The 20,037-nt window shown below is 45.9% G+C and overlaps 1 protein-coding gene across 4 annotated transcripts in view; it reads right to left on the minus strand.

Annotated features, from left to right (window-relative positions):
• Positions 1-5,406: 5,406 nt before the first annotated feature.
• TPD52L2 (TPD52 like 2) overlaps positions 5,407-20,037 on the minus strand; it is a 43,087-nt gene continuing 28,456 nt past the window's right edge. For all 4 annotated transcript variants that reach the window (XM_032218054.1, XM_032218052.1, XM_032218055.1 and 1 more), the window contains 3 exons: positions 18,808-18,909; positions 8,345-8,393; positions 5,407-7,333 (listed from right to left, as the gene is read on the minus strand). In XM_032218054.1, the coding sequence (XP_032073945.1) occupies positions 7,235-7,333; positions 8,345-8,393; positions 18,808-18,909 (250 nt within the window). In that variant the 3' untranslated portion in view covers positions 5,407-7,234. The remainder of the gene's footprint in view (positions 7,334-8,344; positions 8,394-18,807; positions 18,910-20,037) is intronic.

Below are 20,037 nucleotides of genomic sequence, written 5' to 3' on the forward strand. Positions count from 1 at the left end.
AACAGTCGGCACCACAATTTTGAGAGGAGCTTCCGGTGGGGGGGGGGGGGGCGAGAAGCACAGTGCTCCAGGAGAAGACTCTATGGCAAGGGGAGGGTTTTCCAGTTGTCTCGACAATTGATAGGGCTTTTGGTTATGACAGGCAGAGGAAAAAATATGCCGCGCTAGGAGGAGACTCTATGGTGAGGAAACTGAACTTCCGGTCAGCTCCAGAATTGAACAGGGGGCTTCCGGTTAGGACCTTTGTGGCTCCCGATGTTTTCTTTTCTGTGGGAAACGGGTCCAAATGGCTCTTTGAGTGTTTAAGTTTGCCGACCCCTGATTTAGACCGTTCAGTTACAGCAATGAACTGTTGTAAGTTGAGGACTACCTGTACCGTAGCCCCCCATTTACGACCATTTGTTCAAACCAACCGTTTGAACTTACAACAGTACTTAGGACCATTTTTTACACTTACCATTGCAGCAGCCCCAGGGTCACCTGATCAAAATTCAGATGCTTGGCAGGTGGCTCATGTTTATCACGATTGCAGTGTCCCGGAGTCACGTGATCTGCTTTTGCGACGTTCTAACAAGCAAAATCAACGGGGAATCCAGATTCACTTAACGAGCCTGTTACTAACTTAACAACTGCAGTGATTTGCTTTAACAACTGTGGCAAGGAAAGTTGCAAAATGGGACAAGCTCGCTTCACAAAGGTTTCACTTAGCAATGCAAATTTTGGTCTCCATTGTGGTCGTAACTCGAGGACTACCTTGTATTAACCTTACTCACCCAGAAATAACTTCTTAGCTAAGTCTGGACACTGCGTGCTGCATGCGTGGCTGGCGTGGATGTCTTTGGATACAGAAAGGTTTCCAAATGGACTTTATAGCCCCTCTCCCCATTCTTTACCCTTGAGATGAGCTAGGACTACAACACCCAGAATCCCCACCTTGCTCTGAGAGGACCAAAGAGTGCAAAGTTTCTGCACTCTCAAAGCTGGATGGTCTCAGAGAGCAAAGTTTAGGGCCAAGGACATCCACTTCCTACAAAGGAAAAATTTCCTGGTGGTCTCCTATCCATGTATTTCCCACCAGATTTGCTTCATCTGCTGAAGTTTGACTTAGCGGCAATTTCTGATCCTACAAATCCTACAAATTTGATTGTTAAGCCACGATGGTATAAACAGAGATTTTTGACCCATCAGGTCTTGCTCGCTGGTTAAAACTTGTGAAGTGCTGAAAGAACATTCACACACCAATCCAGTGTTTCTGAACCTTGGTCTTCACGTAATTGCAATATGACAGTTCATACTTACAACTGGTTGCAGAAAGTCACTGGAGAAGCCAGCAGGAAAGATTGCAAGTCACTGAGTAAGTCTCCACCATCCATACATCCCCATCTGTGCTCATGCTGATCACACACACACACACACATACCAACCCATCACACCTGTCACCCCCTCCCCGACCCTCCCAATGTTTCTAATGTACCCCCTTGCCAACCCTCCCTATGCCTCCCCACTGCACACCCCCTTGCTCCCTTCTCCCGCCCGGCAGCAGCTACTGAACTGGGACTTGCAATTTCCCGCTGGCTTCCCCAGTGACTTTGCTTGTGGGAAGCCAGCAGGAACTTGCCTTGCCTAACAACTGTGTGATTCAGTTAACACCAGTTGCCAGAGATTGCTGTTGCTAAGCAATGCAGTCATGTTTTAAAACTGTCACTTAGTAATAGTAATTCCAATTGCTGCCTCAAACTGAAGACTACCCGTAATATATTTTTATTTGTATTTGCAAGACCTCGACTTACAACCACAATTTAGTCCAACATTTCTGTTACTGTGCAAGACAGTTGTTAAGTGAATTTTACCCCATTTGGAGGACTTTTTGCCACATGTTAAGTGAATCAAGTTTTTAAGTTGTAACACAGTTGTTACATGAACCCGGCTTCCCCATTGACTTTGTCTGTCAGAAGCACGTGACGCCATCATAATTACACGCCAGTTGCCAAGCAGCCAAATTTTGATCACATGACCATGGGTATGCTGCAACCGTCATGTATGTGAAAAATGGCCGTAAGTCACTTTCTAGTGCTGTTGTAACTTTGAATGATCTCGAAAACGAATGATTGTTAAGTTGAGGGTTATCTGTGCTGTGTTTCCACTGAACAGCCCTACTAGCAAAATAATAAAAATCACAGTGTAAATTTGCACTATACTTTTAGCGTATTAATCTTCAAACGTTACCTAATTGCGGTTCCATCATAATTCGAAATAATGGCTATCGCCGAACATGATGCTTGCTTCCAGCTGCAGCTGTTCAGAGTACATGGTGCATTGAGCACGAGACCCCCAAAAACGAAGGCATCAGCGACCAAGATAACTTGGCTTTAACAAAATGTCATGAGTAATTAAAAATTTGGCAAGAAATGTGAAAAGCCAGAGCAAATAAAGGATTTTAGGTACATTGGTAGAACGTTTGCTAAAGTTGGAACTACTGATGGAATAAGGTGAAGACAATCGCTGATAGACAGAGGATGGATAAGTATGACTTACGACCACAGTTACGCTCAACATTTCTGTTGCTAAGCGAGACATTTGTCCAGTGAGTTTTGCCCCACTTGACAACCTTTCTCTCCACCGTTGTTAGGTGAATCGTTTCCGTGGTTAAGTTCGCAACGCTAATGTGTGGCGTGAATCTGCCTCTCCCGTTGTCTTCACTTGTCAGAATGTCGCAAAAGGGGAATCCCGTGACCCCAGGACACTGCGACCGTCGTAAATGTGAGTCAGTTGCCAACTGTCCGAATTTTGATTGCATGACCATGGAGCAACAGTCACAAAAATGGTCATCAGTCACTTTTTTCCATGATGTAACTGAACAGTCACTAAACAAGTAAACGTAAGTTGAGGACTACCTATAAAGGGGTGTCAAACTCGTTTCCATTGAGGGCTGCATCAGGGTTGTGTTTGACCTCGGAGGGCCGGGAGAGGGTGCCTGGCCAGGGTGTGGGTCTGGCGGGCGCGGCCAGCTCAATGTCACTCATGTCAGAGGGAGGGGCACCTGTGGTAGCCAAATACTAAGGCAGGACCTCCCCCAGACCCTCTTCCTTCCCTCTTCTCCTTTCTTCTCCCCTCTTTTTCCTTCCTTGCTCTCTTCCCTTCTTTTTCTTTGTCCTTGCTCGTTCCACTTCTCCTCTTCTGTCTCTTTTTGAATGCTCAAATGCAAAAGGGGAAACATTTCTCCTTTGGTTTCATTTTCAGTTTGTTTTCGGCCGCAATGGGGGCCCATTTTCAGTGGCAGATGCACCGTGTGCTGATCCTTTTCTTCCCCCAAGCCCTTCGCAGGATCATAGGAATTTATTTTTTTTAATTATCTGCTGGCTGCGTTCTTACCCACCCACCCAAAAGAAGCCTATCAAACGCACATTGAATGACCTCACATTTTAAAGAGACGTGGATCACAGGCAAAAAATGCTCAATTTCATGGCCCAAATACCGAAAGATTAATTGCATAATGTCGCTGCAGAATTAAGATGTATCCTCTTGCCTGGGTTAGGAGGACATGTTGGGCTCTTGTTCATTGAACTGAATTAAACTACATTCAGAGTCTGCATCGCTGAACCATCATCTCACTGCACTCACAATAATCAGCAAGCCGTTAAGATGGCCCGCAGAGGATATTGTGTGAAGTTGTGCCTTCCCCGTTGTCGTTCAAAGTGTTTGTAGCACAGCAAGGTGGATTTTTCAAAAGCAAAGCTGACACACAGCTGGGTGTGACATGAGTGACGCAAGGCAACCCCTGGCTCAACGTCGCTCATGTTATGCCAATACGGACTGTGCTCAACTTATGACCACTGGGACCAGAATTTCTACTGCTAAGCAAGGCCGTTCCGTTCAGGGAGGGGTGCCCAATTTTACTACCTTTTTGGCCGAAGTTGTTAAGCAAATCACTGCAGTTCAGTAAATCATGTGGTTAAGCGAATTCAGCTTCCGCTCCCTGCCTCCCATTGACGCGTTATTGTCATGCAATTCCCTTTTGTGACCTCTACCTACACTTAACAACCGTGTTACTAACATAACAATTGCAGTGATCCGCTCCACAATTGTGGCAAGAAAGGTCATAAAAAAGCCCACTGAAGATCTGTCTGGCTTCGCAAGGGAAATTTGTGAGCTCAATTGTGATTGTAAGTCGTGGAATATCTGAACAGTGCGACGATGGCGCAAGGAGAAGGGTTTGACAGCAAACTGTTGTTTGTTTTAGATCCATTTGCTGCCCTTCTCGTCTCAAGGCGACTCGAAGGTTGCTCTCAACCTTTCATTCAGAATCATCTGACTTTCAGCCGCACCAAAAAGATCACAGAATGCGGCCGCGCGAGCGATTGTGGGTGCACCTCGCTTCACCCACATAACACCTATCCTCCGCGAGCTGCACTGGCTACCTGTCGATCTCCGGGTGCGCTTCAAGGTGCTACTTGTCACCCATAAAGCCCTATATGGTAGTGGATCTGGGTACTTGAGAGACCGCCTACTGCCAATTACCTCCACGCGACCTATTAGATCGCACAGATTAGGCCTCCTCCGAGTTCCATCTGCCGGTCAATGCCGACTGGCAACTACGTGGAGGAGAGCCTTCTCGGTGGTAGCTCCGACCCTATGGAACGATCTCCCCATGGAGATTCGTACCCTCACCACCCTCCAGACCTTCCGCACAGCCCTCAGAATCTGGCTATCCCGTCAGGCCTGGGGCTAAGACTGTAACCCGCCCGAATGCTATGAATGTTGTGTTTTTTTAATTATGTATTGTCTTATATGTCAAAAAGTTTGTCTCCCCCTCCTTCTTGGATTGTGAGCCGCCCTGAGTCCCCCCAGGGAAAAGGGCAGCATATAAATAAACTTCTATCTATCTATCTATCTATCTATCTATCTATCTATCTATCTATCTATCTATCTATCATCACCGTGTCAATTCTGAAGCGAACCGAGCTGGGGCCATTATAGATGCTTGAGGATTGCCGCTATGCGAAGAAAGGATAGGGAGGGTGAACATAGTTCAATGGGGATCTGTAGCCAAAGCAAAATAGATTCCTGTGGGAACCAAGGTCATTCCAACAGGTGGCTGGAGAAAGGAGGAGTGAAGTAACCAGGCAACTGGCCAGCACCTTAATTGGACCACGTGACTGATTGTTTGGGGAAAGTGGGGCTTTCACTTTTAATTAGGTGAAAACCGTGGAAACTTTCAGAGCCGGTTTTCACCAGTTGTGCCAATATGATATCTCCAATAAAACTCTTCTTTGAGGAATCCGTCTGCCTCGGGAGTTCCGATTTCTACGGGGTTATGACTTGGAACGCTGACGCATCGCAACCCGGGGACCGTTGCCTATAACCAGGATTTGCAGATCCGAAATATAACAGGACAGACAAGCGCTCTGCTTTTCCAAAAGGAATATTTTATTGACAAATTTCCCCCAGACCCATTACAGGAGAAACAACTGAGCCTCGTCCTGCAGCGCCCGGTCGCATCAACACCGATTCTCCCTTTTATTTATTTATTTTTTTCCAAACGCAGGTGGGCTATCTCCCTCTCAAGAAACGACAATAAAAACCCCTCCCCTTAGCCTCCCCTGCCTCTCTGGAGCCAGGTTCTGAGCCAGGAAGGGATTCAGCCAACAGCAACAAAAGGACACAAAGAAGAATTTCATCGCCCGCATTTTTGAGTGTCAAAACTTGCTTCTCGGGTGACTGGAGAGAGAGGAAGGGTCTCCCAATCGTTCTTTCTGGGTGCTAAGTTGGTATCTATTGTGGGGCACGCTGCTTCCCATCCCACTGAGCCTCTAAGGCATGGAAAAGTCTGCATCGCTCAGGGGCGCCTCTGCCTTCGAGCTACAAGGGGAGGAGAACGGCGCGTTCTCACCCTTCCCTCCAGGGATTAGTGTTTCCATACGTAATCACCAAGCGGTGCCACCCACGACCACCATGGCTGCAGAAGCCAATGGAGAGAATCCTGCCATCAGAATCTCAAAAACATGGGACGAAAAGTTCCCGGAAGGAACCAACGAGTGAAGAAAAGAATGGAATTTTGGGGCGCCCTGATAATCCCAGGGGTTCCCTCGCAGCCTCTGGGACTTTCTAAGGCAAGACCCAAATCCAGAGGACAGAAAAGCAAATTCCCTACACTTGAAGGGAACGAGAGAGAGGGAGAGAAAAAGAACATGCGTTCAAGCGAGTATGTATGCAACACGCTGTAATGAACGTCAAGAGACACCGTTTCTACGATAAGATGCCTCAACCTGTTTCGTTTCCTTTCCTTCGATTCCTCACCCACAACCTCCTTCACACTTCCGAGATATAAAAAGATTATAAACGATTAAAGCAGCTGGTGACGTAAGGCTTGTGTTTCAGCTCCCGCGTCTGAGAGGCGGGAATGGCCCCCTAAATCGCGATGCGAAAAAGCTGATGCGCTATGGAAGTCCCCCGCGTCGTCCCCACCCCCCCAAAAAATAAACTTTCTGAGATTTATTAAAGCTTAAGATAAGCCTGGGCGGCAGGCTCGGCTGGGGGCTAAGAGGAGATTCTGGGAATTCCAGAAGAGAAGGGAAAGGGGGAGGGCTATCTTTAAGCCCCCCCCCCAAGGGTTTATCGATCTAAACAAGAGGTGGGGCAAGGTTTCCAAAGCAGTCAACGGGGACTCTAACTGCCCCGAAAGGAAACGAGCTCGAATAACTGAAAGCTAGCTAGCTAGTTATACCAAGAAGATGGCGTTAAGGGTACATAGAGCACTCGGCTGTTTTGCGTACAGCTTAAATGCCTCCTGAAACGACCCTTTTTTCCCCGTATTGCGTAAAAAAATTCAAATTTCTGCTTGCAACTGGAGGAACAAAGAGTGTGTGGGGGGGGGGCAGTGTCTACAAGCCTCTTGAAGCCTAAAAGGGGTCTTTCTTTTAGGTTCAAACGGCCGAATCCTCCCCGCTGATTAACCCTTCCAACAAGAAGCGTAGAGCGGGGCTCCCTCGAGAAGCCTTTAGTGTAAAATAGGTATAAGTGTACAAAAAGCCGTCTGTTCACTTTATTGGACCTGAAGGTTCCAGCAGCGAAGAGGGGATGTATGGATCTCTCTCTTCCAAGTGGGACCGCAATTCTCTTCTTTTTTTTTTGTTTTGTTTCCTTTTTTTTTTTCTTTTTTCTTTTCGTCTTGCGTGTTGGGAAGAGCAAAGGGTGGGGCTCCGGCAGCCATGCACCGCCACGATTGTCGGGGGGCTTAGAAAGGCGCGTTGTCCTGGGGCGGCTTGTCGCCAGCGGCTGTCGGCGAGTGGAGCTGGTTGCCGCCATCATTATCTTTGCCACCCACAACTTTGGACTGAATGAAAAAGGGGAAAAAAAAGTGTTAAGAATTAAGCGGATGAACCTCTCCCCTGGGTTTGTTTTTTTTTTTTTTGCTCCATTTCCCCCCCCCCCCCCCATTTAAGTGCATTTTTCAAAATCTATATGTGACCTTTAATCTTGCTATCTGATACTCCTTTGGCCTTTGGGCTCTCTCAGCCCAACCAACCTCACAGAGAGGTGATTTGGCCCAAAGTCACCTAGCCGGTTATCATGCTTAAGACAGGACTAGAACTCCAGGTCTCCTAGTGACTGGCCCATAGTTAATGGCTAAGGCAGGATTAAGGCCTACTGCCACATACCTCCCAGCGGCCAGTAAGTTCCCACAGATTGGGCCTCCTTCAGATGCCATCAGCCAGACAGTGTCGGCTGACGGGCCCCTGGAGGAGAGCCTTCTCTGTGGCTGCTCCGACTCTTTGAAACCAGCTACAACCAGAGATCCGGACCATACCCACTCTCATGGCCTTCAGGAAAGCTGTAAAAACCTGGCTGTTCCGGCAGGCCTGGGGCTGTTGACCTCACTGTTGAGGTCCAGCCCCGATTAGGATGAATGTATGAGGTGTTGCTATTTTAAACCGTTTTCTTTCGTTATGTGTCTTTTTTTCTCTTTTTTGTAAGCCGCCCGGAGTCCTTCGGGATTGGGTGGCATATAAATTTTGATAATAAATAAATAAACAGATAAATAGATAAATCAATCAATTAATTAATTAATTAATTAATTAAACTCCAGGTCTTGTGGCGATTGGTCCAAAGTCACCCAGCCAGCTTTCGTGCCTAAGGCGGGACTAGAACTCACCGTCTCCTAGGGATTGGCCCAAAGTCACCCAATTGGCTTTCATGCCTAAAGCGAGATTACAATTCACGATCCCCCGTTTTCTAGCCTGGCGCCTTAACTACTAGCTGGTTCTCCATTGCCTAGTGGTGGTGGTGGTGGTGGTGGTGGAGGAGGTGGAGGAGATGGTTCTCCCATGTTTGGAAGGAAAATTACCTTTATGGTTCCAACTCTGTCTTCGAAAGACTTGAAAGTTGCAGAATTCCTTGCAAAAGAAAAAAGAACAGTTATGTAAAATAAAATAAAAAATAGAAAGAGAGTACTACAATTTTGCATTCTTTGTTCAGGCAGGCCATCTTGGAGCCTGCTGTCTCGCTACCTGAAGAATACTTCAGAACCCACTTCCCACAATTTATCACCTCCACAATTTGCTGAACTCTGGATGATGATGATGTGGAAAAACAAGGGAAGCTCCACAAAAGCATCCTTAAAAGCCACAATTCTCGGTTGAATGAGAAACACGCACACTTTTTTTTTTCCAGAAAGAGAAAGATGTATCTACAACTTCCAGGAAGGCTTGTGTCAAAAAACAATTATAGATGGTTCAGAAATTTTAGGTTCCAGCTTTCTTAGAAAGCAGTTCAAAAGCAGGAATAGGAATAGGATAGAACAGAAAATAGAATCAGAATTAGTAGAATAAAATAGCATAGCATAGCAAAGAGTATGAAATAATAGAATAGGAGTAGAATAGAATAGAGTAGAATAGAGTAGAGTGGAATGGAATAGAATAGAATAAGGAAGGGAACGGAACGGATAATAGAGTAGAGTAGAATAGAATAAGGAATAGAATAAAATAGAACAGAACAGAAGAATAGAGTGGAGTAGAGTAAAATAGAACAGAACAAAACAGAACAACAGAAGAATAGAGTAGAGCAGAATAGAATAGTTTGGCTTAGCATAGAATAGAATATGAAATAATTAGAAGAGAAGAGAAGAGAATACATACAAGCAATAAGTGGTAAGTCACGATCACAATCCTAAAATGCCATCATCATAAATCATAAGATACAACAGCGATAGTCAAAGCCCCCAAGTTTACAATAGCATGCACAAAAACGTGGTAACCGCTAAATGGCCACGTCCCACCGCCAGCTGAGAATCCACAGGCTTATTTCCTGTTGACAAACTTGCTTTCCCACAATTTGTTTCTTCGTTTGCTTATTTTTAGAGAATTTATATGGCCTCCCACTCACCTTCAGTGATTCTAGGTGTCTTTGCAAAAAATAAACATTTAAATCATGGCCATTTCGCCAGACTGAACACGGAATCAATAAGCAAGAGTTGCTGGAGGCAATAACAGGGGTTAAAATAGAATGGAAACCTGAAGTTTTTTTATTAGGAATAATGTCTGCGAAATACAAAAAAGAAATCCAGTAATTTAATACTACATGCAATTACGGCAGCAAGGATTGCCTTTGCCCAGAAATGGAAAAAACCAAATTAATTCCAAGCGAAGATGAAATAATAAGAAAGGTTATGGACTGTGCTGAAATGGACAAACTAACTAAAGAAATCCAGGGAAAAGAAGAATCAGAATCATACCAGATATGGGATAAATGATAGAGCTGGATGGAGGAAAGAAACAAGAATCAATGAAGGAATATAACAAAACTCAAAACAATAATAGTTATGAGTAAAATAGGAGGGTTAAGAATGGTGAAATCCAAATGAAATACAATAGAAGGGGAAATAATATAAGGTGAGCGGTATCGATCGATAATTGCTATTAGAAAGAACAGGAAGCTCCTGTTCGTATTGTATTATGTAAATGTGGTGTACGTCTAGGTTTTGTGTGTGTGTGTGTATTTTACATGTTTGTTAATAAAAAATAAAAAATAAATTAAACATCGTTTTGGAGGGGGGGGAAACGAGGCTGTTGCTACCTTACCTCATTGCTGGCATACTTATTGACTGACGGATGGAGTAACTGCTACTCGGAAGCGTTAAGGGGAAAGGAAGGAAACGTTAGAAGCATTAAACCACGGACAGCGCCACACTGCCCCTTGCAGCCCTCGCTGGGCACGAGTTGTGACTCGCAACTCATTCTGGGACCCTCTCAGCAGAGGATGGATCAGGAGAATTACAGATCAGTCCTCAACTTACGACCATGCCTTTAGCGACCGTTCTAAGTTACAATGGCACTGGAGGAGGAGGAGGGGGGAGAGACTTTTCCCCACACTTACAACCGTTGCAGCATCCTCCCATGGTCATGTGATCCAAATCCGGCCGCTTGGCAAGTGGCTCGTATTTATGACGGCCGCAGGGATCCCCAGGATCAACTGGTCCCCTTTGCTTCTGACGAGCAAAGTCCAGGGGGAAGCCGGGCTCGCTTAACAACCATGTTTACTAAATTGAACCATTGCAGGGATTCACTTAACAACGGTGGCAAGAAAAGATCATTAAATGGGGGGGGAGACACTCCGTTGCTTAGCAACAGAAATTTACAGCTTAATTGTGGTCGTAAGTGGAGGACTACCTGCATTCCAGAATAGTGACGTGGCTGAACCAGCGTTCCCATACAGATGATTCCTTTAACCAAGTCAAGGTTCCCCTCGCACATATGTGCTAGTTCCCGACTCCAGGGGGCGGTGCTCATCTCCGTTTCAAAGCCGAAGAGCCAGCGCTGTCCAAAGACGTCTCCGTGGTCATGTGGCCGGCATGACTCAATGCCAAAGGCGCACAGAACGCTGTTCCCTTCCCACCAAAGGTGGTTCCTATTTTTCTACTTGCATTTTTTATGTGCTTTAGAACTGCTAGGTTGGAAGAAGCTGGGACAAGGGAGCTCACTCCGTTACACGGCGCTAGGGTTTTGAACTGCCAATATGCCGACCTTTCTGATCGACAAGCTCAGCATCTTAGCCACTGAGCCACCGCGTCCCTCTAACCAAGCCTTACCTAAAAGAGTGTGAGAACGGATGGGCCCTGGCAGAGTCCAACGGAAGCAGAAATAGAGAAGGAGGAAAGAGAGAAAGTTAGGGGCACATTGCAAGACCACCTCTTCCATATCCAATCCTCGGGCCTCAAACAATCCACCAAGAGTTGAATCTTAAAAGGAGAAAGAATTATAGAAGCTCCAGCCTGCCAAATATGGACCCCGGTTAGTATCCATGCCACAGAGTGGGATTAAAGTTAGTTTCCATCAATTAAGTCCTGACCCATCTGAACGTCCGTGGCAGATCTCAAAACAGCTCGGATGAGTTCAGTGAAGGATGCTGGAGGACATCTGCTCCCCACCCAACTAGCAATAGCAGTTAGACTTATATACCGCTTCATAGGGCTTTCAGCACCCTCTAAGCGGTTTACAGAGTCAGCATATTGCCCCCAACAACAATCCGGGTCCTCATTTTACCCACCTCGAAAGGATGGAAGGCTGAGTGAACCCTGAGCCGGTGAGATTTGAACAGCCGAACTGCAGAACTGCAGTCAGCTGAAGTAGCCTGCAGTGCTGCATTTAACCACTGCGCCACCTCGGCTCCTAAACCAACAGGTCCACCAACATCTGCTAAGGGGTCTGTAGGCCGTCTTCCCCTTGGGCTGCAGGTCAGAAATGGCTCATTCAATTGTCTGTGGAAATTCTCAATCACCCAGGTGCTTTTTGAAAGGCAACTGGACTTTATTTTGCTAGATGTTTCGCTTCTCACCCGAGAAGCTTCTTCAGTTCTAGATTCAAGTGAACCCCCCCCCCATTGCACAGATAAACCTCCAAGTGGCCTCAATGACTCTCAGAAAGAATGCTAACGACCAGAAGACTGCAAGGAATATATCATATTTTTCAGAGTATAAGACGCACCCCCCCCTCAAAAAGAGGGTGAAAATCTGGGTGAGTCTACACTGAATACAGCATTTTTGGCCTCCCGGAGCCGCACCTCCTATGCAAAAATGGCCCTGCAGAGCCTTTAGGAGGCTTCCAGAGTGCTCCTGGGAGCTGGGGAGGGCAAATATGAGTGAAAAACAGGCCTTTTTTGTTCATTTTTGCCCCCCAGCTCCCAGGAGCATTCTACAAGCCTCCTAAAGGCTATGCATGCCCTTTGTTTTGACAAAAAACAGGGCCATTTTTGCAAAAAATGGACCATTTTGGGGAGGTCTGCAGAGTGCAAAACGTTTTTGTTATTTTTTTAATTTGCCTCTTCAAAATCTTGGTGCGTCTTATACTCTGAAAAATACGGTAAATCCTTCCCTCCTCCGCCATTCAATCAGAACCGAAGCAGCTCCTTGGAATGAGAAGCGAAATGCCTTCAAGGGGAAAAAAAGCAAAGTTGCCTTTTGAAAGAGAGCACCTTTGGAGCAAAAAACAACATGGATGATTGAGGACTTCCGTAGGCTAAATTGACTGCTTCATTTCCATACGCAGCCAAGTCCATTGGTCAAGCCGTACCTGTCTCCTTTTTGCCTCTCGAGATTTGCAATCATTCAGGCCCGGGTGCAATTTTTCAAAAGGCAACTGGGATTTCTTGGTTTCTGCTTGAAGAGGCTTCGCTTCTCATCCAAGCAGCTTCTTCAGTTCAGGATGAGAAGCGAAACGTTTTCAAGGGAAAAAAAACCCACGTCCTTTTTTGTTTCCAACAGCACCTCTGGGCTCATTTCATTGCGAATTACAGAAGATCAGAGAAGGTACGCCTTCTCCCCCAAGACCAAAATTATGCTTGAATGTACAAGGAAGGAACGCCCTGGTCTTTAGCCCCAGGCGTCACCGACACACAAATCGGCATCTTCTGGCAGGAGAAACCCAGAGGAAACGGCCAGGTGGCAAGGAAGAAGCTACTAGGCAAACCAGTTTCCCGAGAGACATTGGCAAACAAAGCTGGGAATCTTTGACAAAGGTCAACCTCCAGGTGATTTTAGTGCACTTAATAAAATAGTTTAAAAAAACCTGTCCCTCCTGTTCATCACTGGAGGAATGAGAAGAAGAGTAATTAGCAGTGGGGTTATTTATTGTATTTGTTTATTTCCCATTATTATTATTATCGCAACAACAGAATTATATCACAGCGGCCAGTTGTTTCGCCGGATTTGGCATTGGTTACTAGTCGGGTCCCACTCAGGGGCCTACGACGTCGTAACGTATTTTCGTAATATGCGTGCAGATCCAAGCAGTGCGGCTTTTTGCATTTGACTGATGGTGATTTTGTCAATTTTTAACTGTTTTAAATGTGCTTTTGGAATAGCACCCAGTGTGCCAATTACCACTGGAATCACCACTGCAGGTCTGTGCCATAATCATTGAATTTCGATTTTTAAGTCCTGGTATTTCGCGATTTTTTCATGTTCCTTCTCGGCGACCTTGCTATCACCTGGTATTGCAATGTCTATGATTGTGACCTTATTTTTCTCAACCAGTGTGATGTCTGGTGTATTATGCGCCAGTATTTTGTCCGTTTGTATACGAAAATCCCACAAGATCTTGACCATCTGATTTTCGGTGACTTTTTCAGGCTTATGCTCCCACCAGTTTGTTGCTGTTTTAATATTATAATTTTTGCACAAATTCCAGTGGATCATTTGTGCTAATGAATTGTGCCGCAACCTATAATCAGTCTGCGTGATTTTTTTACAGCAGCAGTTGTTGTTGTTGTTATTAAATAGCTCAAGGCAGTAAACATATTTGGTACTCCTTCCTCCCTACGAGAACCAATACCTGGAGAGGTGAGAATGGTTGGTCCAGTCATCCAGCCAGCTTTCATGCCTGAGGCGGGACTAGAACTCACAATCCCCTGCTGATAGACCCAAAGTCACCCAGTCGACTTGTGACCAACGCAGGACTAGAACTCACCGTCCCCCTGGGTGATCCGGCTGACGTTCGCATTGAAGGTGGGACCAGAATTCATAGTCGCTTGGTGATTGGCCCAAACTCACCCATTTGCTTTTCATGCTGGAGGAGGACTAGAACTCTCAGTCTCCTGGTTTGTAGCCGGCTGCCTTAACCACTAGACCAAAGTGATTCTGGCTTGCCTGAATCCAAAGGAAGTTCATTCTACAACTAATTCCCATTGGATCGAACCCAACTCAATTTAGCTACACTTTGAATGTAGACCCGCTGGTTTCTCCCATTATCCCCAGCCAGGAGAGACACTGGCAAAGCTGAGGGGGGGAGACAGGAATAATATAAACACATCTGGATTGGATCAAACTAGAATAACTATAGGTGATGGTAAAGGATCCCCTCGCACACATATGCTAGTCGTTCCCGACTCTAGGGGGCGCTGCTCATCTCCGTTTCAAAGCCGAAGAGCCAGCGCTGTCCGAAGACGTCTCTGTGGTCACGTGGCCGGCATGACTCAACGGCAAAGGCGCACGGAACGCTGTTCCCTTCCCACCAAAGGTGGTGCCTATTTTTCTACTTTCATTTTCATATGCTTTCGAACTGCTAGGTTGGCAGAAGCTGGGGCAAGGAACGGGCGCTCACTCCATTACGTGGCACTAGGGATTCGAACTGCCGACCTTTCTGATCGACACGCTCAGCATCTTAGCCACTGAGCCACCATGTCCCTCTTCTATAGAAATATATATCTTTCCATATACCCTTATTTATACTCTTGTATAGAAACTATGCTGAGCTACCAGGTGACTTACATACCAAAGCCGTTCAGATTTGCCAGGATTTCCCTGGTCTCCCCAATTCGGAATCACCTCCAGAACTGTTTACCCATTTTAAGGTAAACGCATGCAGGCACACCAGGAAAGTAAAGGAACTGCACACACAGAGTTTGGTGGGAGAAAGACCATAAAACCTCAAAAAGACCACACAGCAGAGACAAGCTGAGCAGAAGTGACCTTTCAAAGACAAGGAAAAAAAGGAATTCACCACAATACTTAGCCTCTGATCACATAAGATAAACTCGAAAATGGGGGCGGATTAATCATTTGGAGTCTTTCTGCACCGCAAAATAACTGGAGATGTTTTGGTGGGAGGAGCTGGGGGCTGCCAGAGAAGCCAAAATCCGCCCCCGTGGTTAAAAAAGAGAACCGATAGCAACCAGGTAGCAATCTTTCTCAACCATGGTAAGGTAAAAAGATGTGTGTCAGGCCTGCAGCCATCTTTCCTTTTGGATCTTTGGCCTGCCGCACTTTCTATTATTCTGCTATGCATTTTCTATGGTGGGAAAACGGGAGCGGGGATTGTACAGAGTGAGATGAGATGTAGCCATAACAACATTCTTTCTAGAAAGCCAAAGTCATCCTTTGTCTCTGCACCGCTGCACCTGACCGGAACTGGATGGGTGGAAGCTGCCAGCATGGCAGGGGATGATTGAGCCATGTGATGGACTTGTGGGCGGGGCGGGGGGGAGAGAGGGGCAAGATCTTGAACTATCAACTGGGTGGGGAAAACCGGGAAGCTTTCAGATTCGGGTTTTCCCAGATGTGCCAACATGTCTCTCTTCATAAATTGGAACTTTGAGCAATACTTTGCCTTGGACTCTCATTTAATTTTGGATGCTATTTGGAACCCTGACAATGTGCAGACTTCAGCCCCCAGCAGCCCCCAGCTGGCATGTCGCCTGGGGCATTCTGGACATTGAAGGCCACACGTGGCTGGCTGGGAAATGCTGGGGATTGAACTGGGCATTTTGTAAAGCTGCTAAGATTGAGAGGAAGAGAAAATGTTTCTTTTGATAAAATTGTGTGGTATTTTTGTTCTCCTAGTTTTAATTCTGATTGTTAATCATGACCGGGTAAGTATTATCAATCTGGAAGACTCAACATTGTGGGGTCCTTGATGCTCTCTGAGCTTGGTGGTTTTCTTGCAGACATTTTATTACCCAACTAGGAAACATTATCAGTGCTAGAAGGGAGTAGGGTTTGTGAAGAGGAGGAGGAGGACTGTGGGGTCGTTGGTGCCGAGTTGGTGGTTTTTTAACAGACATTTCATGACCCAACGATGTAACATCATCAAACACTAATAAGTGTGGGGGTTTGCTATTAGTTTTACACATCCTCTCCACCAACCAGATAAACAGGGATTGACCCCAGACAAACAATCAATCAGGGAACAATAACCTAATCAGCAAACACTAAGGAGAAAACCCCATCCCTACCAACAGTGCCATAAAAGAGGAGTGAACATGGTGGGGTGGGGGGTGTTGGCAGGAAACAATTTGTTCCTTCGGTCGTTTCAAGAGTGGAAAGTTCTGTTTGTGCCTATAAGAGACTCTGTGCCATGTTTTGCCTTGCCCTGCGTTTGCAAACTAGTGATTTGGCAGCTCGCCAAACGAAATAAGGTTCGTGTGGACAAACATTCCTCTGAAAGACTGTTTGCTAAAGCCTTGCGGACTGTGAATGAAAGGAATTCACAGTTGTGTAAATAAAGGAGGTTTTGTCGGGACCAATATTTTGCTTCTTGGTTTCAAAGGAAGCCTGGGTCAGAACAGAAAGGGAGGAAGGAGCCATATATCGACACATAAATTGTAGAAGACCACAAAATGGTATTTGCATTTGACACTTATGTGATCAGAGTCCATCGCATGCGCTTACCACCCAGATAATCCCAGCCAGATGGGGAGAGGAGAGTTCCTGAAAAATCAGGGTTTTGATGAGTGAAGCATTCTTCTTTGCTGGTTCACAATTTTGTCACAACAAACACACAAGGCAGCTGCTCTATCCACTTGTTCATTTCATTTATCTAGTTACAGCCGATCATCATTGTTTTTTTTAGAAACCACTCAAAGTGGTGAACAGACACAATGCTCCTTCCTCCTTCCAAAGTCATCCAGCTGGCTTTTAGGCCTAAGGTGGGACTAGAACTCAGAGTCTCTTGGTGATTGGCCCAAAGTCACCCAGTTGGATTCAATGTTTAAGGTGGGACTAGAACTCAGAGTCTCCTGGTGATTGGCCCAAAGTCACCCAGTTGGATTCAATGCCTAAGGTGGGACTAGAACTCAGAGTCTCCTGGTGATTGGGCCAAAGTCACCCAGTCGGATTCAATGTTTAAGGTGGGACTAGAACTCAGAGTCTCCTGGTGATTGGCCCAAAGTCACCCAGTCGGATTCAATGTTTAAGGTGGGACTAGAACTCAAGAGTCTCCTGGTGATTGGCCCAAAGTCACCCAGTCGGATTCAATGCCTAAGGTGGGACTAGAACTCAAGAGTCTCCTGATGATTGGCCCAAAGTCACCCAGTCGGATTCAATGCCTAAGGTGGGACTAGAACTCAGAGTCTCCTGGTGATTGGCCCAAAGTCACCCAGTCGGATTCAATGTTTAAGGTGGGACTAGAACTCAGAGTCTCCTGGTTATTGGCCCAAAGTCACCCAGTTGGATTCAATGCCTAAAGTAGGACTAGCATTCATCATCTTCTGGCTTCTCTCCCAGGGCCTTAACCACAAAATCAAACGGATTCTCATTAGTAAGAAAACCCCCAATGTGGAAAAGGTGGGGGGGGGGACTATTGAAATTTCATATATATGTGGGAAATCCCAATGCTAGAATTTGGCCACCTTCCTTCTCGCCACTTGGCTCAAAAGAATCCTCAACTCTGCAGCTTTTTAAGCCAAAACTAATTTATATAAATTGTATTTCTGCATCTTAACTGTCCAATATCTTTTAAGAAGTAATTTGCCCAGAACTTCTGGAGTGCCTTCAACATTTAAGAACAGCAGTTTCAACGGGGAGGATGAATGTGTTCCCAAGCAGGTCAACCAAAGCATCGTTTTAATCTACGTCAGTGGTTCCCAAACTTGGCAACTTTAAGACTGGTGGACTTCAACTCCAGCTGGCTGGAGAATTCTGGGAGTTGAAGTCCACAAGTCTTAAAGTTGCCAAGTTTGGGAACCACTGATCTACGTCATCAGAACTATGTTATATAAACCCCGAAATATGAAGTATTGGCAACGGGTACGGTGTAACGATATGTCCAAGGGAAGTTCTGAACACATCAACAACGATAACTTGTTAATTTGTCCACAGCCCCTCAGTTAGAACATCAGACGGATTAAAAGGTGTTTTTAGAAAAAGGGAAATCAGGATGTTGATTAGATTAGGTAAGAATCAGGATTTTAGGCCCAAAATAGGATGCCACTGAGTTACTTTAACTGCTGTTCCAAGATCAATGCCAAGAACAACAGTGATTTTGCATTGGTCGTGACGATGTTAAGCACAATTTCATTGTAAGCCTACCTAAAAGGTAAAGGTTCCCCTAGTTGTTCCTGACTCTAGGGAGCGGTGCTCATCTCCGTTTCCAAGCCGAAGAGCCAGCGCTGTCCGAAGACGTCTCCGTGGTCATGTGGCCAGCAGGACTCAACGCTGAAGGCGCACGGAACGCTGTTCCCTTCCCACCAAAGGTGGTTCCTATTTTTTCTACCTCCATTTTTACGTGCTTTCGAACCGCTAGGTTGGCAGAAACTGGGACAAGGAACGGGCGCTCACTCTGTTGCGCGGCGCTAGGGATTCGAACCGCTGAAGTGCTGACCTTTCTGATCGACAAGCTCAGCATCTTCGCCACCGAGCCACCGCGTCCCATTGGCCCCTATTTAACTCCCGAGTAAGTCCTAGTCTGCCCATGGGCATTTGAGCAATAAATCCGTTTTAGCTGGACCTTCATGCCTGGACCGGATCTTTGGCACCTGTCAAAAATTCTTTGGAAGAATTAGATTTTTTTTTTAAAAAGGAAAAATAACTCAACCCCTTACCTCATGTCTCCGAGCTTCCGGCTGATCGCAGAGCCCACGTTGGAAAGAGCAGCTGAGGTCTTCTGGCTGGCCTGATACAGCGTTTCCTGGGTCTTCTTATAGCTAGAGAAAAACAAGAACGGTGAAGGGAGGCCGTCATTAATTGAGAACGGTCTCTAAGGAGCAAAGGAAGACTCAGCTGGAGATTAAAACAACAGGAGTTAGGGAAAGGGAGAGGTTTGTATGCATTCAGTGTACATACACATTGGAGGCTTCGCAAAGCTTTGCAACTACCGCAAACAGGATTTAAGCAAGGATGTGTCCCTTCTGAAGATACGCTTCGTTATGGCAGGATTTTGAGAGACGCTCAAGATACAGGCAGTCCTCACCTTACGACCAAGAGATCAGAATTTCCTGGGCTAAGCAGGGAGGCTGTTAAAATCGAGTCATGCCCAATTTGGTGACTTAAAAAAAAAACATGGTTGTTAAGCAAATTGCTGCAGTTGTTAAGTGAACTATGCGTCATTAAGCGGATCAGGCTTCCCTCCCCCCTTCCCCCTGACCTGTTAAAAGCCAGCTGAGGAGGTCGCAAACAATGTTCGTGCCACCCGGGAAGGCTGCAGCCGTTGAAAATGTTACCGCCTGAATTTTGAACACATGACAGTGGGGGGAATGCCGTGACGGTCGTAAGTGCGAGGGACGGTTGCAAGTCACTTTTTCCAGCGCCGTTAACGTCAATCGAATGGTCGTAAGTTAAGGATTACCTGTACTTCAGCAAGGGTACGAAGTCTCTCTGCCTGCTTCCCGATAATGGGTGAAATTAACACTCTTTATTCTGCTGTTATTGTCAAATTGTTTCTTCTTTTTTGGCCTTGTTTAAGGAGATCAAAAAGGGGGAAAGCACATATTAACATTATTGGTATCTGCCTATCATCAGCTCAGCTTATCATCCATGCGCTTTTCAAATTACCGTATTTTTCGGAGTATAAGACGCACCGGAGTAAAAGACAAACCAAGATTTTGAAGAGGCAAATAAAAAAAAAAAGGTTTTGCACTCTGCAGGCCTCCCAAAAACGGCCCTTTTTCATGAAAACAGGCTGTTTTTTGTCCCCCAAAAAAGGCATAGCCTTTAGGAGGCTTATAGAGTGCTCCTGGGGATTGGGGGGCAAAAAATGCCCTGTTTTTCACTCATTTTTGCCCTCCCCAGACCCCAGGACCACTCTGGAAGCCTCCTAAAGGCTATTTTTTTTG

This window comes from Thamnophis elegans, chromosome 5 (genome assembly GCF_009769535.1).
Source record: "Thamnophis elegans isolate rThaEle1 chromosome 5, rThaEle1.pri, whole genome shotgun sequence".
Taxonomy (NCBI): domain Eukaryota; kingdom Metazoa; phylum Chordata; class Lepidosauria; order Squamata; family Colubridae; genus Thamnophis; species Thamnophis elegans.